The 25,403-nt window shown below is 47.4% G+C and overlaps 1 protein-coding gene across 4 annotated transcripts in view; it reads right to left on the bottom strand.

Moving 5' to 3' along the window:
- Positions 1-308: 308 nt before the first annotated feature.
- The window catches only part of LOC119433579 (microtubule-associated serine/threonine-protein kinase 3-like), a 285,069-nt gene continuing 259,974 nt past the window's right edge, over positions 309-25,403 (bottom strand). For all 4 annotated transcript variants that reach the window (XM_037700825.2, XM_037700827.2, XM_037700828.2 and 1 more), the window contains 11 exons: positions 25,157-25,227; positions 23,782-23,898; positions 22,541-22,651; positions 21,503-21,730; positions 19,985-20,133; positions 18,649-18,797; positions 16,358-16,628; positions 15,379-15,694; positions 10,775-11,019; positions 9,136-9,387; positions 309-4,833 (listed from right to left, as the gene is read on the bottom strand). In XM_037700825.2, the coding sequence (XP_037556753.1) occupies positions 3,031-4,833; positions 9,136-9,387; positions 10,775-11,019; positions 15,379-15,694; positions 16,358-16,628; positions 18,649-18,797; positions 19,985-20,133; positions 21,503-21,730; positions 22,541-22,651; positions 23,782-23,898; positions 25,157-25,227 (3,712 nt within the window). In that variant the 3' untranslated portion in view covers positions 309-3,030. The remainder of the gene's footprint in view (positions 4,834-9,135; positions 9,388-10,774; positions 11,020-15,378; positions 15,695-16,357; positions 16,629-18,648; positions 18,798-19,984; positions 20,134-21,502; positions 21,731-22,540; positions 22,652-23,781; positions 23,899-25,156; positions 25,228-25,403) is intronic.

Genomic DNA, 25,403 nt, shown 5'->3' with positions numbered 1-25,403 from the left:
TAGTCGTTTTCTCGAATATTCATATTTGATTAAGAAATTTCACTATTTGAACACCCCCTAGTAACCAGGCAGCTTACTCGTAAACCATCCCTGCAGTTCGAGTTATTGGTCCTGGTTTATGGTGACCAGGCTAAAGGGCTTATGGGGCCTGGTTACCCATAAACCAGCCCAGTGGTTGTTTAATGGGTAAGCAAGCTGGTTGCCATAAACCACGTTGCCCATAAACCTGCGAAACAGGCTGCCCAGTGACTTTGACAAGTGTCAAACTGAAAAACAAATATACTCCAGAAACAATTTATGTAAAAGGGGCAGAGACGACAATATTTTTTTTTTATTCGTATATGAGAAAGAAGGGCGCACCGCCAAAGATGACTGAACAAGGAAGGACAGAAGAAAGTATGGGAAACAGTATCGCGACACAAAACTCCAGTTCACACTGCTAACACCCATGCCTTGAATGCAAAGACAGCGCAGAAACAAGAAAGCATCTCAAAGATAGAGAGAGCAAGAAAAAAGAAAAAGAAACGTCAATTACCCAGGCAGCGAAAACTCAAACAGGCGCGTGGGGCGACGGGAAAAAGAAATATGTTACAAAAGACCACATGACATCGAGACAGGATCACCTCTCGTCACGTATCATATGGCACAAACAATCCCAACGAAGTCTCTGGCGATGCCTGATGTCATCTCCACAAGCTCCAAGGTGGCAGGTTGAGAAAAAAAAAAAAAGAAATGAAGGAAACAAACATCTAGGCAGTTTCTTTCCCAGACTTTGCTGCGACAGCACAGCATGATGCAATCTTTGCTCTTGTGAATCAATTATGGCTCACGACGCGCTTGCGAGCCATAAGGGAACCATGGCAATGCTGCTGAAAGAAAAAGATGTGGCCGGAGGAAGCAGTGTTGCAAAAACAATGCTGACAATTGATATGTCGGTGCGATGTAATGTAAGCACCTGTCATTCTAGAAGTACCCATGAATGTGGTCCTACTTGTTTCGCGTTGAAGCGGAACAGGGAGTGTAATTGAATGTGCGTCAAATCACGCAAAAAACAATGTTAGTTGAACGCAAACAATAGCGGTAGGCAACGGCATTCGGCTGATTACGGAAACAGCTCGTAAGACAGGCATGCGAAATTTGGCTAGCAGACTTGTACAGCTAGAACGCTGGCTGTATGGTACCGATACATTTGCCTTGTTAGTGTATGAGGTCTGCTGCCCTCTTTTTACCACATCTAGCATGCTAAGTCTGAACCTTCGCTGCTCTTTATGTGCAAGCCTACTACGTAACCTGCTTGAGAGACGCCTGCTTATGGGATTTTGCTGGCTATCAGGAGCTCTAGATGTAAACCATGCCTTGAACGAGCACACGGCTTTTTCGGACTGAGGAGCACTTACTTGAGCCTATGACAGGCTTGCCAGTAAAATTCTAGACTGGCAAAACTGCTCTACGCAATCATATGTGCCTTGGCTGCAAAAAAAGCGTTAGTGCTGTCAAGTCAAAAGTGTTAAGATTTGCATCTCTGGTTGTTCACTTCAGCTACTGTTAGCACATCCAATTTGGTTGGCTTCAGTACTCTCCTACTAGTGGTCATAAGATCAGGCATGGATGACCATAGGAGAGAAAAAAATTAACAGAAACGAAAGGAACCGGTGAGAAATGAAAGGAACCGGTGATGCGAGAGGTACGATGAACAAACCTGGCGGTGGTCGCAATGATGCCAATTGCACTACCGTAAGGGGAGGGGGACGGAGGGAGGGACAGGCTTTGGACGACAATGTGTTCTCGCTTTAATGAGGTATGAGAGAGGATAGAAGAATGATCACAGTGTGATTGCACGCTGCCGGAAAAATAGTCACACAGAGTTGGCCTGGTGGTATCACTGAGAAATGAAGACTATAAACACACAATCGGCACGCACAATGCATGGCAAAGAGAACACACCCGAGAAGAATGACTTTCCTGTCGCGCTCCGCTGCATGGAGGCGCAGTTTGGTGAACTCAACTCTTTCCAAACTGTTGTGCAAGTAGCTAAGAAATTTAACATTTAGCCAGGGCCAGTTTGTCAACCTTTTGGTGGCAGAACACCGCATTTTATATGCTTCGTGACAACCATCGATAATTTGATAACAAAAGTAGCATATGCTAGCTGCTCTTTTGTATCAATGATGCGTCTCTGGACAACTCGAATCGGGAGCAATTTATGCGGAATAGAGAAGTGTGTAGGCCTGCTATTATAGCGCCATTGAATTTGTTTAGGAGTCTTGCATAAAGATGCACTGTGTGTGTGTGCACAGTTCTTGCAGCCAAGAAACTGCATTACAACTTAGGTCCGAACCTGCTAGGACCAGTTCCTCTGGATGGCGACTGCGTTTTCCATGCAATGGGGTCATACAAGAGCAGCAAAAGGACGTCAAATGCTACTTCACAGCTAGAGAAAAAGGTAATAAAGCCAGCCGGGTGAGAGTAAAAGCGCAAATACAGCGGCGCAGGGCAGGGCGGCGTGTCCGATACTGGAAAAACTCACCGCATGCGCCAATGGCAAACGTAACAACCGTCAACAAGTGTAGAACACGCGCAACGCAAAAACCACAGACTCAACACGTCGCAAGAAACATCTCTCACTCTTCATCATGTGAACAAAAAAGAGAAGCGAAACAGTCAAAAACTGGGACAAAGGGTTAGGCGTCAAAAGGATGCACACTTTACACACGGGAATGGCCTCGTCACTGACTTGACTGACTGGTTGCATCTAGGATGCTGGCCGCACGACGAAACGCAAGAAGGTAGTGCCGCTCCCAGAGGAGACAAAAGAAAAAACAGGAATGGGGGTGGGTGGGGGGGGGGGAGGTAACACTGTGGGCCTGGTCAAGCCACTAAGGAGTTAGGTATGGTAGAGATCTGGGACCGCACGACACTGCAATGCAATAATAAATACTGCGGGCATGCCTCAGTGATGCTAATGAGAGCACAAGGCTGCTCGGAGCGCGTAGTGAGTGACACATCGCACTGCTCTTCCCACTAGCAAAGCTACGACTTAGCCTGTTTCGTCGTGTGTGACGATTCCGGCGTGCTTTTTGACTTGTTCTGTGGCACTGCACCAGATGCCCTCTGTTCACTGCTGGCCGGCTGTTTCGAGGGCGCCCTTTTTGTCTCCGCCACCTGCACCTGCTTCAGTCCAGTCTCTGCTGGGTGCAGCTGCGAAGGCTGGGATTTACTAGCACCATTTGAAGAAGCCGGCTGCGGTGATGAAGTAGAACTGCCTTTGGGTTGAGCTGCTGCTGTTGACGGAGACCGTTTTGTGCTCGCGGCTGCAGATGGTGCTGCGGATGCTTGCGGTGGCATCGGAGCTGCAGAAGTGACCGCAGCAGCACTAGACGTACTTGCTGCCGATGCAGGCTTTTTTGCAGTTGTGGCTGCGCTCGATGTAGGGGAGACTGACGCCATTGCTAGGCTCGTGGAGGCAGTTGAAACAACTGTTGTAGTGACACCGTTGTCACAATGCACATCACTGCACACTTCACTGCCAGAAGAACCGTCTTCACTGTCAGCGGTCGGAAGGGGTGTACTAGGCGTCACTGTAAAGGACGGGACGTCGGGTGGAAGTTCGGTGCGACCTGCGGCCATGTCCCGCTCTTTTGGAGAACGCTGTAGTGGCGAAGGGGGCCTTGCACCAGAAGTCGCGGCCGTGTCGTCGTCATCGTTGTCAACAAGGCTCTCGACTTCGCTTTGCGAGTGACTGCGGGCTCGTCCACCCTGTGGCTTTACCTCGCCGCTCTCCTCTCCGGGTACCAGCGTGCTCGCCGACTTTGGAATTCGTGTTCCCCCTGCTGGTGACAAAGTGAGCGTGCTTCGAGACAGCAAGCTACCAGTCTTAGTCGACACCAATCGTGGTGGCGAGCCCTGCGATGTGGAAGGTGTCGACGTCAGGGCCAGTGGTGAAGCTTGCGTGCAGAACGATTCTCGTCTTGGTTTGGATTCTGCAGACTTCGGATGGAGGCGGTCCGGTGAGAGGGCTCGCCTCAACAAGGGGGAACCAGGCTCTGCACTCTTGGGCCTCATCAGTGATTTGCGTGCTGACGAAGTCACAGTGGCCGCTGCTGGCACGAGCGTCGGAGGCGATGGTTTCCGGCCTGCCGTAAACACCTGAGGTGACTGGACTGCCACCACGGACGTCGGGTGGTGCGCGTGGGGATGATGCGGATGGTGAGCATGGTGAGTTGGTGGAGCCTGTCCAGGAGGGAAGGCTAGTGGGGATGGCGACCGTGTTGGACTGATTACCGGCAGCGGCGACGGAGACGGGGTGCGAGCAAGCGGTGAGAGTGGTATGTGACCGACAGACTTTCGGCGCGGCGACCGGAAGGTTTGGGCCAACTTGTGTTTGAGCCCGTGCAGCGAGCTGGGCCTCTGAAAATGGGCCTGAACGGATGCCGCTGCTGCTGCCACTGATCCGCCAGCAGCTCCCGGTGGCATCGCCCCGCTTCCGGCGGGCGAGTTTGGCACGCTTGAACTGGGCGAGCTGCTTGGCGAGGAATTGCTCGTCGAGTGCGACGAGTCGGATGAGGACCTCTCTTTGATGAAGCTGACGGTGATGCCGCCACTCCGCGATGGAGGTGATGCGCTGCCAGGATCAGCGAGCGACTGAAAGCTCCTGCTCGGAGCGAGTCCGGTCGGAGTTGACACAGCTGCACTCACGAGCTGCTGGATCTCGGCGCTGGCACGTTTGTTGCTCAGTCGTCGGAGAAGAGATGCGCGCCTCTTCTTGTCAACCGGCTTTGACCCAATAGCCGGCGGTGAACCCTGGAGCTTGCTGCCTAGTGTGGCTGCAGGTCCCTGCAAGAAAGGGTATCGGCCACACAGGTTAAAAATGAGGCTGCAACTATTGAACTACGAAAGCTACACCAGTGCTACAGCGAACCAGCCAAGCTACGCAAGATGCCAGACACACCGACAACACATTGCATAAATAAGGGAGTAAGGTACGAATAATTCTTCTGGCTAAACCACCAACTAAATGGATCTCAAACTGTGTTTCACAGAGCATTTTTGTTTGATATGTCTAGATGTAGTACTTAACAGTGGCAAATGGTGGTATAACAGTTTTATTGCTGATAACAATAAGCCTTTCTTTAATCTATTATTTCCAATGTCAGTGCCAACCTGTTATTTATTCTAACAAAATTGGCAAGTAAATGCATATGAGCACAGTGTTAAGCAAAATTCATTGTAAAATGTCGCCCCTGTCATCACGTCAGCAGGAAGTTTTGCCAAAAGAGCAATTCATAGGTCGCTCGAATTATTTATGCAAGTTATGGTATAACATAAGTGACACTAAAACACAGTGCTACAACTTCAACTGAAACCTAGGACTACCACATGCTGTGGAACTTGTAGCAAAGCTACATTCCTTCTATTCAGCAAGCATCAAGCACCCAGGTGCTAAATGTATAGTTTAATTACCTACTTTTGAAGACTATCAAAGCCACCAAAACAGCTCTAAAGGAACAAAGGTCTCACACATGCTTCTGCAAATGAAACTATCAAAAGCATCAATCCCTATTTTGCCCGCTCATGCCTGGTCATGTTTTCTTAACCAATTTGCTGCAAAAGACAACAAGTCACTTGCCTGAATATGCTCTCTTAACAATCGAGCTGACTGTATCTGGCAGCCACCATCAACTTTTTCTTAAAAGGAAGCTGTAGCTCGGGGGCTAGTATCTGTTATACATGGGAATGGAGAAATTGTTTTTCTTGGCAGCCACTGCACCGAATTACATTTGAAAGGAAAAGTTGAAATCTAGTGACTGTAGTAAGCGTATTTCTTATTTATGCAGTCAATCTTTTGACAAAAATTATTGGAAATTGAAAAATTTTGACAAACTAGACTATCGGCTATGTTTCGTCATGACCCGTTGTACCTTGCAGTTGGTAAAAAAGATGAACCTGTACCAACTCGCCCAGCTGTCCATGCTTTTTATCAAGTTTAAAACTGTAAAACTCTAACTCAGCGATTAAAAAAACAAACAAAAGAAACAATGTAACAATTCCGTAAACTGCATCTAGTATCTAAAGCGAACAAAATTTATGTATTATACACTGCTCTCAAACACCACTAACATGCGAGTAAAACTGTTGCAAAACCTTTGCAAGCATTGCTAGGAATTCGTGTTTAACATATCAATTCGCGAATTAACATATTAAGTTTGTCCGTTTTAGATGCCCTAACCAATATGGTTTACAAAACTGCAATATCGTGTTTTGGGGGTAGAGTTACGGAATTGCAAACTTTATGCTTCTATTTTATTTTATTTTACTTAGATTTGTGGCAATCCTGGGTCTAAATCAAAATTCTGCTTCCTACCGTCACTAGAACTTTCAAATGCAACAAACTTTATTCAAATTATCACAGGGGTTGTCTTATTAAAGTGTTTCTGCATTTCACATGTATTTGAATAGGTGGCATTAGAGCTAACACCGAGCTAAAGCTTCCTCTTAAGGCAGCTAGTTAAATCTAATATTAGTTAGCAACCTTATGCATACTTCAGAGCGCCATAATATCAAGTTTGTCCGTTTTAGATGCCCTAACCAACATGGTTTACAAAACTGCGATATCGTGTTTTGGGGGTAGAGTTACGGAATTGCAAACTTTATGCTTCTATTTTATTTTATTTTACTTAGATTTGTGGCAATCCTGGGTCTAAATCAAAATTCTGCTTCCTACCATCACTAGAACTTTCAAATGCAACAAATTTTATTCAAATTAGCACAGGGGTTTGGCTGGTGCTTTTACAGATGTAGGTAGCCTCTGACATTGTTTTGACAGTTGCACAGTTTAGCAAGGTTACAATTATCTAGGCAGAAATTCTGGCTAACGATCCTAAAAATATATATTATTCTGCCATGTCAAAGTTGCTGAATGACAAACAGTCAGCGATAACAAAAAAAAAAAAAAAGTATGCAAGGTTTCCTTCAGGTCAGTGTTTGTGCTTACAGAGCCATGAACAGCAAATAAGTAGCTCTTTTGCCACACAATCCTTTATACAATATTGTGCAATCCTGTGCAGTAATGTGTAATAGTGCAAAATTATGATGTGCAGTTATGTGAAGTTACGCACAACTCTATGCAGTTTTGTGCTATTTTATGCAATTACTGTAATAACAAGTAGTTATGAGTGCCCAATACTGTACAATCTTGTGAAAACCTGCACAGTATGTGCAGTTTTGTATAACCATGTACCATTATGTACATTCATGAGCAATTACAAGCAGTTATCCTGCAATCTAGCATTTTTCAATCCTGTGCACTGGGCTGATTATGAAGGAAATGTGGAGTGTCCCAAAAGAACTGTAATGAACAATCAATTCTATTCGCAAAAGCAAACTACAGAACACAATGACCGTCCTTTTCAAGCTCCGGTTGCACATGTTGCAGGTAAAGCTCACCACATGTGAGAAAAACTGACAGCACAAAAGGCCCAGAACTTGGAAACTAGCTTGTTAACAAATGATTAACTAGCTTATTAACAAAGGGTGGAGGCCTTGGTTAGCAAAGAGATTCAAGCTGACCTGCAGCTTTCATTTAATAACTAACTGTAAGCAGGGTGCTCCTAACCTTGTTTCAGAACAGCTCATTGACTACAGACCCAAGCATCTTGAAACTTGCAAAGATACCATATTCACTCAATCACTAACACGTGCCTTGCTTAGAAAATATATTTTATGCATATCACGAGAATACTGGAACAAATTAAGAAACCTAAAGCAGCATATTATACCTCCTTCAACAGTTCAGAACAGCGAGCTTTTCTTTTTTGGCATGTCAAAGTGCAACTGTCTCAATGCATGGCACAGTAGGCTTTGTGTGTGACCGATGGGTCAAATTTTTCAGTTTCTGCAGCCTTTTTATATTTTTTGTATGTGTCTGTGTTGTGTGTGTGTGTGTGTGTGTGTGCGTGCTTTAATCGCACCAACACAAGGCCAGTAGGATGTTAACCTAAGTGCACTAAGCTGGCATGCAATGCCTATGTGTGCAAAGAGGCATTTATTATGAAGCCATATTTTCATGAGTTTCTTATTCTAACCATTAAGAAACAAATGTACAGCCTCCCACATTTTTAGCTATATCGTGCGAGCGTCCATCACGCGTCATTTTAGCACCTTTAAGCGGCGATAATCAGCGAGACCGGCAGAAGTACTCTCAAGTGCACCAAGCACTCTCCTGCGTAAGAGTCATCTAATGAGATGTTCCCTTCAGGACGACGTACGACCATATTATAGTGTTCTCGCGCGATATAGCTAAAAATGTGGGAGGCTGTACATTGCAATCACGGGCCTGCTAGTATCGAGTGAATATGGCAAGGTTTGACTAACTATGACATGCACTGCTACGAATCTGCATGTATACATTACTGAGTGTATTAAGTGATGGTGGTAGAAAAGTAACGCCCTGAACTGTCTAGCTGAGGGTGCCATGGGGTTGCGAAGAGATGTAATACCTAAACCGCATCTGTAAAAGAAAAACGAAAGTAGAAAAAAAAAATAACATTTTTGTGCTCAGGAACTTTTTTTTTAGCACCAGTGTGAACAAACAGTACGAAAAGAATTTATTGCTGAAAAAAAATTTACCCCATTATACTTTTTACAACTTCACATTCACATTTCAAGGAAGTGAGTCTCTTTAGTAACGAATTTAGATACAAGAATTTTAATTTTTCTGTATTGCAGTTACGCAACAGTTAATGTAACCACACAGAATCTGCAAGTCTCAACCTTAATGCCAATGAATGCTGCATGTTATAAGAGTTCCACTGCATATGGGGTTGCCAGATATATTTAAGGAGTCACCAAATGACACTCCCTGCAATGTTTTAGAGCTGTAGCAAACGTGGCAGTTTCCGATGTTAATGATCAATCAAGGTGCTTGGGTACGAGGCAATTCAAAGATACAATACACACCAGTTGGTAGCCAACACTTGTCCTCATCGCATCTTTCCGTGTCCTGTGTCGTTGAATTGCATTGTACTCAAGTACCATGGAAAGTCACAAATCAGCCCAATCCGTCACACTTGTAAGATAAAGCAAGGTGGGTCCGATATTTGAGAGAGAGCGATGGCATGGGGGTGAGGAAATGGGTACCTGGGACACGCGTCGCTGGCGTGTGTTTCGCCGAGCAAGCCGGCTGGTCGTGGGGTTGCGCCTGCGGCCTCCAGTGCGAATGGAGGTGCTCTCCAGGGGCGTGGTGCGGATGTTTATGCGGCTCCCGCCGGCCAGGATCAGCTGCAGGACCTGCGGATGCAGCAGACCCTGCACCGCTTCACCGTTGATGTGAGTGATGAGGTCACCGGGCCGCAGGCCCGCCTCGAACGCTGGGCTGTTGTTCTCCACCGCCTGCAATGCAGTGAACAGTGTTCAGTGGGGAGGGGACAAGCAGGACACGGAAATACAGGGTGTGTGCTGAAGTGCGATTTTCCGTTACAAGTCTTCAACAAAACTTCCAAGAGCCCCTTCCTCACCAGGGTTGGGCATTACAAATAGACAAGCACGCTGTGTGGATCACGCACTGACAATCGTGTCCACGAAGTATCGAACTGCTGCACGGTGCCAAAACAGTCGAAATCTCAAAGGCCCACGCACCCTATCTCTCGGGGGAGCCCCCGCTTCCTGCCGAAGAATCTAGGCGACACACATTAACGGCTCTACGCAAGACGTACTGCCGGCAATGTCAACAATTAAGGCACGTGATTTTGTAAAATCATCCAATGCAGAAAGCTGAAAACAACCGCTGGAAGTATGTTGTGCTGCAGAGAACGAAGAGAAGAAAAAAAAAAATGTTCCAGTTGCGCACGAAAGGTAGTGATAGCAAAATATTAGACGACTACACAAAGTAAGGCTCATAAGGCAGGGAACGAATGATGCTTGCATACGCTAGTGCGGGCAAAAAGAGTGTCTGGGTTGGCAATGAAGCATGCCTTTTCACAGCATAGCATTGTGATATTTCAATTCCCCCCCCCTATCTCATCAAATAAAAAAATAATTTGAAAAATTCTTGCAGTATAATGCTCCCTAGATAGCACTTAAGAAGTTCCAGTGTCTGAAATTTTGAGAATTCGGGCCTTGTGAGGAGTGATGAGGCTTACATAGGGGTGATCTCTGACCTCTCTGTTCAAATATGCATGAAAGAGAGATGCTCACATTAGGAAGACGCTGAACCAATTGCAATGAAATCTGGCACACTTAACAAAGGAAGTTAAGTTGTATTGACTGTTGAAAGCATAATCTTGATTTAACAAATAAAATTTTGTGCCAGAATTGCTAGAAATCTGTGCACATTCAAAATAAGAAAGCTCCAAGCTTGTGACTCTGTAAAATACCTATATATGAGGTGCCTTATGCAGACAGATACAACATATTAGATCAGGGTTTTTATATCAGGGCTAAAAGTCCTATTTACAAATTACTGGTTTATTTCAGAGTAAATAATTTACTAAATTTGTCTGCTGTGGATGTATTAATTGATGCACTTTGCAATATTTTTTTGTCTCCTGGTGGAGTCACTACTAAGTTGCAAACCTTCTGCTGCATTTCAAAAAAGATTTTCGGTTTAACCAATCCCTGTACAAAGGTTTAATGCACACATAAAAGAAATCCACCCCTCACAGTCGATAGTAGAACAGACTAGAACAAAATTGGCTCAGGAGATCAGAGTGAAATGACTGCTCCGCTCCCACGTATTTGGTACACGACAAGTAGGCAATTCATATCAATGTGCACCGACCATGACAAGATGCTGGACGGTGTAGACGTCAGAGTCCCCATAGTAGACACGGATGGCCCGAATGGTGAACCCGAAACCCCGTGGCCCCCTCTGGATGATGATGGGGGGCTTGAGTTGAGCCACCAGTGGGCTCAATTCCCGGCTCGGCGACGTGTCGCGCGAGCTCGTGCTTGAGCCGCCGGGCGAGCCAAGCACCCCAGAATGTATGCTGCTGGACAACTCAGCAGCCGCTGCACTCAGGTCATCTGAAAAAGAGACGAAAAAAGAGATTGTAGGCAAACGTCTTTGCTTTCAGAAAGTTACGAAGTCATATCTCATGTTATACCGTCAAGCCACAGCCCAAGACGCTTTTGGCTGCAATACTGTACCACTGCTCCACGAAGTCAGAGCAAAAGCCTGGCATCAATTAAATAGCTCCATAAATGCACTCAAAACATCAGGCAAGCCAAGATCTTCAGATTTGCTCATATGAAGCAGAATTTCATATCACTCGAGCATGAATTACTGTGAATTGACAGTATTTACAACTACCGTAAAATTCCGAGCAAGCGCCCCCACCCGTGCAAGAGCCCTCCCCTAACTTCACTGCTAATTTCAAATGTCTGCGCCGTTCCGGGAAAGTGCCCCCCCCCCCCCCCCCCCCGCTCCGCACCAACACTGGCCTGCCACATCCAGTCCACGAAAATGATGGCAAATTCGGCAAATCGCACCGGTGCGCATCGGGTGCCCGGATGAGCCATTTCATCGAATCATGGTCGTACCCGGGCGCCCCAGTGGGCACGCGAGTGCATCGGGGCGAACTGCGGCTGGCGGTCGGTAGTTCACGGACCGCCGGCCGACGGCGAGATCTGCCTCTCGCACGGCACAAAGGAGTTCCCTGCGGCACAGTGACGTGACCACTCGGTGACTGAGGAGTGGTCGCGGCTACGCTCTGGCATCGCCGGCAGCTTCACCGCTGCTAATCACTCGCCACCGATATCGTCGCTAGGCCTTTTTCAGTTCACTTCGAATCTGTAGCAGACGGCGCTTCAGAACGAACCGCCGACGCTCCCAAGCAGCAATGTTTTCTTACCGTCGTTGCCGCTTTACCCTCTCCTCGCAATAATTTCACACGATGAAGAAAACATGCTGATATTTGCGGCGCCACCAGCTGCGATGCGAGCATGGCCGAGCCGCGGTTCGCTGTCCGCCGTCGGTAGCCATGCACTGCAGCTGAGCTTCACTTGTATCGGAACTCTCATTAGTGCTAAACGTTTCACCGTGGACATGGTTTTTAATAAAGTGAACATTACGCGTCAATTTACTCTCGCGGACATAATTTTGCCTGGAATAGAAGCTGCATAACCAATGTTCGCGTCGCCGGTCGCGGCGGCGTGCCGGTGCAGCGTCGATGCGCTTTCTGTAGTTCTTTTGGTGGTTTTGAGTAACGGTGGTGTTGAGAGTGATAAACACCACTAACAAATCTTTGGCTTAATAAAGTTCATGTTCAATAAAATTTTAATGCTATTCCAACTGCGCTTCTTTTTTTTTTTGCGGAAAATTTTGTCGTGGCCATCTTGAATTTTGGTGCCGTTCCGGGATAGCGCCCCCCCTAACTTTGCCGGTAATTTCGACTTGCTCGAGGGGGGGCGCTTGCTCGGAATTTTACGGTACATTACAGTAAAGACCACTTATAACGTAACCGCTTATAGTGCAGGACCGGATATATAATACGGTCTTTTCAGACTCCCGTTAATTTTTCCATAGCACTCTATGTATACACGTATCGCTTATAGTGCAGTCGCGGGACACGAAATACCGGTTACAGTGCGGCTGCCTGGAAGTTCGGCAGTCAACCTAGACGGCAAAAGCTCCCCATAAGCCCCAAATACCGTATTTACTCGAATCAAACGCGCACTTTTTTTCCGATAAAACAGGTCCAAAAATTGTGTGCGCTTTAGAATCGAGTACGACCCTAAATCTGCGTTACCATACAGCCGTCACCATTTCAAAATGGCCGCCTCGCACGCGCGTCGAGGCTAGCTACTCTCGAGCCTAGCTACTCTCGAGCCTAGCTACTCTCGAGCCTAGCTACTCTCGAGCCTAGCTACTCTCGAGCCTAGCTACTCTCGAGCCTAGCTACTCTCGAGCCTAGCTACTCTCGAGCCTAGCTACTCTCGAGCCTAGCTACTCTCGAGCCTAGCTACTCTCGAGCCTAGCTACTCTCGAGCCTAGCTACTCTCGAGCCTAGCTACAGTAGCTTCCTCCATGTGCTGCAGTACACGGGCTTAGGCAATAGTCTACCGTCTGTCTTCACGTTCTCTGCATCCGCTCTATCAGCATGAAGTACCGAGTTCATCATGATGCGACATTTAAAAGGAAAGTGATCATGTGGGCGGAGATGGACAGAAATCGGGCCGCATCACGGGTGTTCAGAGAATCCGAAGCTTGCGTTCGGGACTGGCGCAAACCGAAAGAGGATTTTCGCCAGCAATGCAATGCAGAACGGTTTCAGTGGACCGAAGCAGGACTTAATCTGCGACAATCCACTTCGGCGATACGAACGCCTTGACCCTATCTTGAAAGCAATCTACGACGGGGAAAGTCCGCCGTGCGCCTTGTTTTCGACGCTTATAAGTCGCGTTAAAGGAGGCATGATGCACGAAGGTCAATTCGCTCGCCGCGCTTCGTCACTCGAGTGTTTTGACAGTTTGTTTCCGTGGTCAACGAGTGAGATGTGTTCATGTTTGCTTGTGCGCGCGTGACACCATGCTTGTTAGTTTATTTAGTAAGCGAATACGGAACCGAGAGCACGGTGACAGCGACGGCAGAAATGCGCCTGGAGTGTCCATTATCACAATAAAATAGTTGTTTTGGTTATACAGTTAAACCTGGATATAACGAAATTGACAAATTCCCGAAAAACTTCGTTATAAAGAGGATTTCGTTATATGCAGGCTCGGCACGAAAATTCGAAAAATAAACGTTTACCGTATTTACTCGATTTTAACGCGCCCTCAATTGTAACGCGCACCCGTTTTCCGTTTTCGTCGAAGCACTCATCCTCGGAATGTCACACCAGGTACCGGATGCGTGGACGCGTGTCGTTTTGCACAAGCGCGAAGCATCGGAAACGAAGAGCGAGCGTCACGATGGCGTCGTAGCGTCGTATAGTGTTACAGTAGAACCTCGCTGTTACGTTCCCGGGGGCTGCGTTTTCCCGGCTGTTACGTCGTTTTCGACCGGTCCCGGACAGCTCCCATAGAACTCAATGTGTCATGCAACGAGCGGCAAGTTGCCACGCGTCAGCGCCTTGCCGCGAGGCCACTGTGGCACGCGGGTCTCGCCGCGCGATAAGATCTCCCGCGCTCTCCGAACGGGCGAGCAACACCGCGAGCGCTCGTTGTTTCATGTGAGAGACGACGATCGTCGATTGAAAACCCGGCGCGGACCGGCGGCGTTCCGGTTGTGATGGCTCCGTGACGTCACCCTCGTCGCTCTTGATTGGTTCTTCATCTCGCGGCGGCACGCGGCATTTGCCGCAGAACCCATTTCGCGCGGCACGCCGCAAGACCCCCAATTCCTGCCGCTTTTGCCGCGCGTTTCTGACGCGCGTTTTTGCTGCGTGTTTTTTCCGCTAGCGTGGCCGAAGTCAAAGGGCGATAACGCAGTCGCCGCGCGCCGTATGCTGTATGCGCGAGTGAAAACGTGGGAGGGGAGCCGACGACCGCGTCTAAATCTCGCGCGCGCAAGAAAAGCAGGGAGGAAGCGCGCCTTCTTCCTTTGCGCTCGAGGCAGCGGGCGAGGGAGCGAGGGGGAGGAATAGCGGGGCGGCGCGCGGTCGCGCCGGCCGTATCTTGAAAGCGATCTGCGTTGGGGCAGAGTCTAGCAGTGTAGGTGCGTCGGCGGCTCGTAGCTTTTTGCGTGCTGTGTGTTCTGGGCGCTCAGTTTGCGTTGAAGCGATAGACAACAGCACGAATGTCACTTCGGTCGCTTCTCCAGCGGCGCTTCCACACGCCGCCAGCGTTTGACAGGGCGTGTCCGCGTCCGCGCTCATCGAGTCTGATGTGCCACAGCGTGTACCAGCGCGTCGGCAACATCAGCTGGAAAAGGAGAGAGTGCCGGCTTGGCGGGCTAGGCCAGCTGCAGCAAGCGGCAGGATCAGGTTTGAATGAAGGGAGGGGGAAAGGTCATGCCCGCGGCGGCAAGATCGCCGGGTCGAGGGATGCAGGGCCGCCTCGCACACGCACGCACACGTGCGCTCGCTTCGCATTCCATCGCGGCGGAGAAGGTGCTTCCGGTTGCTGCTCGCGCAAAAATGACAAAATTTGGGGCGAAATCTCTAGGTGGTCGGAGGGGAAAATTCGTTATATCGAGGGGGTCTCCCGCTGCCACTTCGTTACGTAGAGGTCTCAAATGCATGTGCTTCTATGGAGTAACGGTGGGGAATCGAAAAACTTCATTATATCCAGGAATTCGTTATATGGAGGTTCGTTATAAGCAGGTTTAACTATAGTGCAGTGCCGCTTATAGTGCGGATATTCGCGACTCCGGTGACTTACATTATAAGCGGTCTACACTGTATATTCATGCAAATGCAGCCACCTGCAATAATGGTCTCTTACCAGAAGGGATGATGAGCGAAAGGCCCGATGCCGACGCAGACTTGATGACTGAGCGCGAGCGCAGCTTGATGGGAGGTGAGGGTGTTGGCATGGGGGGCGTAGCTGCCAGTTTGGGTGTTGATCGTGGTGAGCCGCTGGCTGCTTTCTCCGGTGTTCTCGGTCCGGAAGCCGCAATGGTGCTGCTGCTGCCTGTACTGGTGCCGCTACTGCTGGTGCTCCCTCCGCTGGTATCACTGGCTCTGGGCTCAGGAGCGTGCTGGCCCTTGTCGGTTCGAGCTAATCGCTCTGCAACAGGAGAGAGCTCCCGGGGCTCGCCCTGCAGGTAGAAATTGTGAACTGGTTATGCACTGCCTTCATAATCTGCTGCTTTGCCTATTCTGCTTGTATGCTGTCCTTTGTCGCACACTCACTGTTTTTCACTTAAACTTTATTTGCATGCAAGAAATCATGCGAAAGACATCTAGCTGAAAATGTCACCTCTTGTCTCTTCTGTTGACTCTTTTCCAGTTCCACCTTTCCATTTACTTATATGGTAAACTTCCGTTAATTCCACTTCAATTAATTCGATTTTTCGGTGAATTTTATCCTGACCGAAGATTCTGGCTGGCACCTATGCATTTCAATGGGCCCAATCTTTCGTTATTTCAATCCTAAAATTGACCTTCGCCAAATAGTTTGAACAAGACCGGTCAGCACGCACCTGACCCCTATGGTGACCTCAATGGCCATCCCTTTAGTGGCAGCATCTGTCTCGGCAGAGCTTGGCGACAGTGAATGCATTAACATACGTCAGCTCCCATCGGAAATGCTTATTTTCAGGCTACCCTAGGAAGATTTTCAAGCAATAACCTAAGCTCACCAATGTCTGATTATGGTATTTACCCGATTCTAATGCTTGCCTGTTCTTTTCTCTAAGACACGGTTATTCTAAACACACATCAGGCTAAGAGCTCTACGGAGGACATGTTCTGGCACTTACTGCAGTGGTGGCGACCGCTGGCGAGGTCGGTGCAGTGGCGGCAGCTGAAGTGGTGGCGGTGGCAGCGGCAGGTAGCGGCAGTGGCAAGGGTGCTGACAAGCGGTGATGGGATCGGCGTGATGTGTCCTCCCGGTCAACGGAGAGGGCGAAGCGAGGCAGATCAGCGATGCCTTGCCGTCTTCTCCGCTGTACCTGGGGGGACACCTCATCCGATTCCGTTTGCGATGACTCCGGGGTGCTTGTCAACAGCGGGCGCCCGCCCGGCGGTGGGCTGAAGCAGGATAAAGGAAGCAAATCAATTTGTGGGGTTCGACGTTCCGAAACTGCACAGTGTCATAACAGACACCATGGTGTAGGGTGTAAGCCACGGAGTGATTGAAGCGAGTAAACCATGTGCCTGAAATTTCTGTACGCTAGAAACTCATGTGTATGCTGTGGAACACCTTCCATTCTAATGCTGTCCTGCATCATAACCACGTCTGTGAGAAGGGACAGTATGCATGTAAATCTGCAGCACCATCCCTGGTCTGCAAGTCATCACCTGATGCAGCCCTTACGATTCCCTCTCCAGAGCAAGACCAATACAGCATCACAAGAGGAAATGTTCCCGAAGTATATCAGAAAAATGTCCTCTAAAGGGAATACTTAAGATTTCATACAACATCTACTCCCTTCTGGGAGTTATTTGCAATGAAATGACTAGTGCTATGTGCTGTTATGATCGGACAGCGGGTGAAGCAACCTTCGAGCCACTTCTGATTTCCTGAGACGAATCAGCATGGTGAGGTCCACAGTACGTCGCATTGGACAGACCAGCGGCGACACCAAGGCGAGACACATTTGACAGCTACGGGGCTGATGAATGTCACCCGGCCGCCGACCACGACACTGAGACCAAGGAATGCCTGGGAAAGTGCGTGCGACACTTCTCCACGGCCACAGCTAGCCGCCAAGGTCGTTTGACAGATGAACCCACTAATGGCTGGGCCATCCCAGGAACCAACCAAGACACGCCAGACTGGGTCAAGCGTGACACCCCCTGTCCACGGGTGTCCCCTCAGTTCTCTGCGACAGTGAGTCGTGTGCACCCGAGGCTACTTTTCCAAGTGTGTTCGGAGAGCAAAGGTGCCGGAGTGATTATGCTTTACTGTCGCCCTCAACGCGGAACCTTCGGCGACTTTCGACGCTCCAGTTGGAGGAAGGTGTGCCCAAAGGTTTCCCTGGCCTAGGGATCTAGGGAGGACAGAGGGCATTTAAGCGGATGTTTGCGGCTCATCTACAGTGCTCCCCGTGAGAGATGTAGCCAGTGCTCTCCCAACTGTTCTAACATGTAGCTGAGTGCTCTCCGAGAACGATGTAGTCTGCTCAGTTGTAGTAGCACTGACATGCTATGATGTACTGCGCTTTATACTCCGGCCAGTACGATGATGATCCCCTCGTTCTGTAAATAAGTCTGCCTCTTCCATGTAAATAAACCCCCTGTTTCCTTTCCCCTACCTCTCGACCTCGCACTCTTCAGGAACGAAGCAACCCTCGTCAACTCTGCTCGGACGACGACGTGGGCCCGCTACCCGTTCCAAGACGCATCGGTGGCGTAGGCTAGAGAGCGACCCGCAGTTGATGTCGGACTCCGAGGCCACGACTCCACAACTCCTACAGTGCACGTACCACAGTCCCACAGAGCGCCTTGCTATCAAAAAGCTGAGTGAGATGGCCTCCTTGGGTGCAAGGTGCGCTCTCTATAAGTTTACACCCTTTGGGGCATATCTTTATCCTCCCAAAATAATAGTAATCCATCTTGCTTTCATCTACATTCTTTAAAACCCTGAGCTTGCTAATTTCCTGTCAAGAATGCTATGCCAAGCTGATAATGCGCATATCGTTCATGACCTGGAAGTACTCTGTGTTTGGCATTAAAGAAGGGAAAGGCACACCAGATAGATTATTTTGTAGGATAAAGATACACTCCAAAGTGTGTAAACTGTTTTGGAGTGCCTGGGACTTACTCCCATCTGAGTATACAACTTTGCACCCAAAAGGGTCTCAATTAGATACTAATAAGTATAAGATACTAATAAGATACTAATAATAAGATAATAATAAGATACTAATAAGTATAATTAGATACTAATAAGTATCTCAATTAGATACTCCCAAACAGCAGTAAGACTCCCTTTTGGGTCAATACTTATGGATCAAGATACTGTTTCAGACTTGCTTGCAGCTTCACTTGACACAGACATGGTGCTTTGCTGCCCGGCACGCCACAGAAAACGGCCAAAGCTACTCACAGCTCAGGCGACGAGCCAGACTGCCGCCGCGTGGAGGCATCCCCTGCTCCAGATGCTGGGGTGCGGAGAAGCGTAGAATCTCCGCTGGAGTCCGATGGAGCAGAGTCCGTGCGGCTGAGCGAGCGGCGGTGGCTTTCTTCACACACATGCTGCATGCGACAAAGTGGACAGATCATTAGTGGTCTGACTTTTATTTCGCAAGGTCAAAGTGATCATGCACTGCTACATTACTGAAGCACAGAGGGCAGGCATGGCACAGATAAGAGGAACGAGAAAGTGGTTGCACACTCCAATTAATACATAGCAGGCAATGCTGCAGAGGCCTGAGCAATTTTTTACCACTTTCTGTATTCACAGTGCGTGCTACATGACATCCAAGAAATCGGAATGTGCTACATAATTTGGTGCAAAGTTAACTTAATAAGTTGAAGTCAGAATACATGAAGCAATTGTCACATAGAAGATAGAATAGAATAGAGTAGAATAGAACTTTATTTGAAGTGAATACACTCCAGGAAGGAGGCAAAAAGGCACAATGCCTCACCAGGGTAGCATATGCTACGTTGCCTCACCAGCAAACGTAGCATATGCGTTCATAGGATGAACCTATGTACCATGTAAATTCAAATGAAGTTATAAGTTTGTACAGCCACACTCATTGCACAGCTTCCAAAGCACAGTACTTGCACTCGCAGCCAACTTAAACGTGGTAGATCACATACTGTAAATGCAAGGCACACAAACAATATGTTATTTGACGTAATGTTAACTCCATACATTATATCGCATTTACTTGTGTAATGCGCAAGTTTTTTTTCTTTTCCCACAGAATCTAGACAGAGAGCATCACTTGCCTGAGTCAAGCATATTACCCACTAAAACTGCAGATGACATGGTGAATGATGTAAAAAAATAATGCAGATACTGGCTATATATGCTACACACACATGTATTTCAGATTCACCACTAAGGATCAAGTTCCGCATCGTTCTTCAACGCTCCTGCTCACGACATCGCTCCAGTTGTCACTGACACTACCTTATAAGCACACTTGTAAAGCTGGTCGTCGTGCGGATGCATGCATTGCAACAGGCAACTCAAGTTAAACCTTTCTTCCAATTTTTTACCTCTAAAGTAGGGGGTGCGGGTCTTACAAGAGTAAATGCAGTAATAATACATCAAGAAGTTGGCTGGTAAAATATGTTGCAGATGAAAAGCCAGTTCAGTGTGAAATGTGTGGAGTGATACATTTTTACTACTGCACTACTCACATAACTTCTGCAATGTTGCCTGCTGAGTATGAAACAAAGTATGCAGTTAAATACCGCTCCCTCACCCTGAGCAGGTTCTCTTCTTCTAGCTCTTTCTCAATGCGGGAGTACACCTTCCGGTAGCGCGGCGAGCACGATGAGAAAGATGAGAAGGTGTGCTCCTCCCCATCGTCGTGGTCTTCCGAGTCGTCATGCTGGTACCGGTCCGTTCGTGCTGCGTGGGAAACAAGCTTGTCTCAGAAAGAATGAATGCATTCATTGCTCTTGGGCTATTTACAACACAGCAAGAGAAGACCATGAGAGGAAAGACCAAGAGTCAATGATAGAACGTCAAAACAGTCTTCGTAACATCCAAATGAAGCCAAGGAAAGCATTGAGGAAACTAACTGTTCTATTAATTGAAGAAATAATAACGAATAGGGAAATAAAAGTGGAGGAAAACAGCTTGTTGCAATTGGGAGTCAAACCCACAACCTCCGCATGATATGTGCGATGCACTATCAATTAAGCTATGGCAGTGGCTGTCCCCTCCCATCCGCTTTCTTGGGTATATGTGTATGCATAGTACCGTATTTACTCGACTGTAACGCGACCACGATTGTATCGCGAGGAGTGACTTTTCATTGCGTCCAGCAAAAAAAGGAAAACCGCTAAAGTAACAAGAGACCACCGGATGCATGAAAAAGTCACAGTTTCGCCCGAAAGGCAAAGCATCAATCGCGATAGCAAATTAGTACAGAGCTATAAGGAGTAAGGACAGTAGTTTTATCGGATGTATAAACTTGGACACATTCGCTTACTAACTGAATTAACAAGCATGGTGTCAGTGTGCACAAGCAAACATGAATAGACCATACTCGATGACTGTGCACAACCGCTGTCAAAATGCTAGCGTGAGCAAGCGCGCCAGCAGCAGCCAGCGAAGGTTCGTGCGGTCTATTGCTTGAACGGAAACTGAGCGCCGAAAGCACTGCGCGTACAAAGGTAAGAGCCGTGTGGACATCGCTTTCAAGATACGGTGCGTGTGACATCCCGCAGCCGCGCAAAGTATGCAGTATGGTGGCAGAGTAGAAGCTGCGCCGCCTCCTTCCCGCGCTGCCTTCCGGCTTTTCTCTTTTTGCGTGGAAAATTGAGTCGCCAGTTCTCCTTGCGCCCGGTCGCAAGATACGCATTTGGTACCGCAGCTAAACGTCGCCTCCGCTCCCTCCCTCCCATTCCCCCATGACCATTCACACAACGGAAGACTTCGCGTTTGCTCTCCGCCGTGCGTTCGCTCTTCGTGAAAGCGCGTGCGTCCCTCGTACGCTTTCACTCGCACATTTCACTCGTTGATTAGAATTGGGTGCATCATTGCACTTTTTAGACAACTTGAATTTCGGTATTCGATTGTAACGCGAGGATCGACTTCAGGTAGCAAAAATCTGGAAAAAAACTCGCGTTAGAATCGAGTAAATATGGTAAGCTGTCTGCTTCATCTGGTTACTACTACCCATAAATCACCTCGGTTCCCCTAATTCTTCTTCCTCATTATGCAGTCTTTTTGAAGTGCAAGCGAAAAGAAGCAGCAGAAGAGAAAGACCCACTGTCAAAGTAGCTGGTGTCCTCATCATCCTCGAGTTGGGGCACAAATTCGGCCTTCTGCCGGAGGAGGGAGTCCCAATCGACGTCGTTGAAGAATGGGTGTTCCTTGACCTCGTGTGCGCCCCCGGTGCCCAGGCGATCGAGCGGGTTCTGCTGCAGCAGCTGGGACACGAGGTGCCGGGCGTCTTCGGGCAGTGCCCAGTCGTCGTCCTCGGGCCACTCGATCTCGTCTGTCAGGACAGGGAAGGACAAGGACAGGCAGGTCATACAAGGACACAGTTTCTACAGGAAAATGAACGGCGACGTCATGCCACAGTCAATTCAGCATGCATTCAAGATTTCAATAGTGCCTCTCTCTTCACAGGAAGTTCACTGTAGGCTGCAAAAACAGAGTAAAATTCTATGCACCACAATTTGGAGGAGTGAGAATCTCATCAAGGGTTACCTTGCACAGTACGAGTCACTATCATGCAACATCAGAGAGGATTCGATGAGCAGGGATCACAGTCGCAGATGAAGCTTTAAGCATCTTGTGCAGATGTAAACCATTACATAGCCGCACACATCAGAGACAGCAGAGTCACATCCAGATTACTTTAGGATGATCAATGCAACACAAGCCAGAAGTGTAGAAAGCCACCAAAGCAGTCATCGTATGTACTGCAGAGAACATTCAGTTCTTCAGTATGACTGATATGTACTGCAGAATGCCTCTAGCTAATTTGTCTAGGTCTGCAGAAATAAAATAGTGCAGTAGGAAAAATGCATTATTTCGAACATGCTGAGCTTGCCATTATCAGTTGCAGCAGCCATGCTTCAGAGCTGTCATAGCAGACAAAAACATTACAGCAAGTTCTTTTCAGCGTGCTTTGAATTATCTCGTTCCAAGACATTAAAACTTTTTTATTGTGGACCATATCTGAGACCATATATTAAGCCGCAAAAAAAAAAAAAAAAGCATGGAGCACTGACAGAAAACAGTTCTTTATGACATCTGCCTCTGTCAGACATGCAACCGTGAAAAAGCACTAATGGCTTACCATTGATGACGTGAGCAAAGAGTTCCTCGGGGGTCTCCCCAAAGAAGGGTACACAGCCGATTAGAAATTCATACAAAATAATTCCCATCGACCACCAGTCCACGGGCTTGCCTGCAATGCATAGACACCGGGAGACAGAGACAAAGCATGTTTATTGAGAAAGGAAAGAAAAGGCATGGACATGAAACATGAGCAAGACAAGCAACCATGAAGGTATTTACAAACACAACACCACTTAATGAGTTTGGTTGCCTCATAAGCTCAATGTTCACGAAGAGACAATGGGCTTCAGCTATCAGACAAGTACATCATGCTGGAAGTAATTTTAAACGTTTGGGAGTCAAGTTGGTGCTGGACATCAAAGTTGGCATTGGAGTCAAGTGGGTGTTAAATATCAATGTGGCCATGAAAGGAGTACTCAGGTACTATCGACTCTTGATTTTCTTAAGTTAAATGAAGGTCCTAGACCTGTAAACCCTAGAAAATATACTGATAGGCCTCAGAACTCCCTAAGTAATTTAATATAATACCTTTTCTAGGGTCAGTTCTGGTCCCCATTTTCTAAGGCAAAAAAATGAAGAGTCGAAAATATCACGTCAGTACACCCTGAAAGCCAAGTGGGTGTAGAGCATCAAAGTGGGCATGGGTGTCAAGTGGGTGTTGGGTGTCTTTATCCACTGTAGCCTATTTTTGGGACTTCAGATACTTAAGCTACCTTGCTGCCATTTTCTCTGGGCTAATTCTCTATGCTACCGAATACAGTGGAATCTCGTTGATACGATCTTCACGGGAACCGGAAAACAAAGCGTATCATCCGAAAATTGTATCATCCAACGTATTATCCAACCAAATCGTATTATGGGGAAAGGAAAGAAAGACGTATCATCCCGAAAAATGTATTATGCAGAATTGTATCAACGAGGTTCCACTGTAAATGAGTAAAATTTGAACTAATCAAATTAAGTGATTGGCAAAAACGAAATACCTGTCCGTCTGAGCACCGTTGAGTGCACCTCACATTTTACGGTGTATTCGGCACTTATGCATCACTTCGCATCTTTTTTTGGAAACTACCGCAAGACACCCAAGACATTTTTACATCAACTGCTCAAGCCTTGCTTGCTTGGTACTGCCAAAAGCTGAAGCCTCATTTGTTTTCTTTTTAATATGAAAGGAAAGAAAGAAGTTTGCTTGCAGATTTACAATTTGGTATGCGACCGAGATGGTTCAAAGCAGCCTACCGTATCCCTGTCGCAGAATGACTTCCGGGGCAATGTACTCGGGTGTGCCATAGACCTGCTTGTCATTGAACTGCTTAGTCTCCTTGTCCAGGTAGCCCTCGTACAGGTTGGTGGCCACTGCAGACAACACAATCACTTGTCACACTGTTGCTAGCTGTGCAAATAGAAAAGGTTGTGCATGTGAAAAGTAATGACCTAAGCTGACACCTTAGCACACTAAAACTTTGTAATTTGAATTTCACGGGATGGAAAATAATGTCTAAATTAATCTCGAATTATCAAGAGTATCACGAGAACAGTGAACAGATGCGAACTACAGAAACACGCTTCTATTTACTGAATGAATCGGCAAATCCCGTCTCTATTTGTCACAAAAGTATTGCAGAAGCTGCAATTCTCGTCATAGCGCTCGCAGCAGCGAAGACCTCGTGACTTCCTTCACAGTGTGGATGCGGCGCAAGACCTGCGTCTTCACCTGATGCATGCTTTTCACTACTGAGTGCACATTCAGATTGTTTTTTTGCCAGTGAGCTGGTCAGCAGTGGACAGTCCATCCATCGTGATGCAGCCGACAGATTTGATGCCGGTGTGTGGAGCATGCATGAATCGCTCCTCATTCTTGACAGCTTCCGTCATGTTTGTGCTGTTGCGCACGCATTGCACTGAGTCAAAACGAAAACGAAACTACTGTTTGGCGTTGCAACCACTGAGAACGAAACTGTCATCCCGATCCATGGATGGTGACCACACAGTTCTCAAGGCACTCGGCCAACGTGCGCACCGAGTCCAAATGAAACTACTGTTTGCTGCAACTGCTGCAGACGAAACCATGGTCGCTATCAATGTGATCATGGATGGCAATTGGCATGCAGTTCTGAAGGCACATAGCCAATGTGGTGTCATGTGCGGCAGTACATGCAAAAATAAAGGCTTTGAAGGCACAAAGAGGCACGAAGCGTTCCTGTCATTCTCGTATGGTTTCCGCTGATTACCATGGCGATGCAGACTCTGTTACTTCATTTCAGTTGGATGCTAACGCCCCAATGCTCTTTTCTGTCGAACATTTGTGGCACTCTGTGCTTGCCACACTCCGAGGGTTCTAGAAATTAAGCAGCGTTGCCAAATATGTCCAAATTAACGAGTGTTTGATGTAATTACATAATGCATACACAGGACGAGTCCAAATTATGTAATTTTCAGAATTAACAATGCTTTGCTGTATAAAGTGTTAGCGCTAAAATGAAGTAAAAAAGTGTAAACCATATACCATGCATGAATATTAGGTGCACACTGTCTCAGCTTCATGTGTCAATACTTGATCTGTGTTGAAGGAAGCAATACTAACACCAAAGAGCTGGCAGAGAGAGAAACTCACGGTTCATGAGTCCAACCTTGGACAGACCGAAGTCAGTCAGTTTGATGTGGCCCATGTTAGTGATGAGCAAACTGGAACAGTCAGAAGAGGTAAAAGTTGTTCAGTGTAGAACTCAGTCGTGCACAATGAATAATGCCCACATATAGCGCAAAAGCCGAGGGCCTCAATTTTCTAAAAAAAGGTGGAGAATGCTTGCTGGAAAAAAAAAAAATAAAAGCATTGGGCTGCTCAATTTCGGAATAAGTGC

The sequence above is a fragment of the Dermacentor silvarum genome, chromosome 11 (assembly GCF_013339745.2).
Source record: "Dermacentor silvarum isolate Dsil-2018 chromosome 11, BIME_Dsil_1.4, whole genome shotgun sequence".
Classification (NCBI taxonomy): Eukaryota; Metazoa; Arthropoda; class Arachnida; order Ixodida; family Ixodidae; genus Dermacentor; species Dermacentor silvarum.
This window is presented reverse-complemented; position numbering and strand designations above follow the sequence as displayed.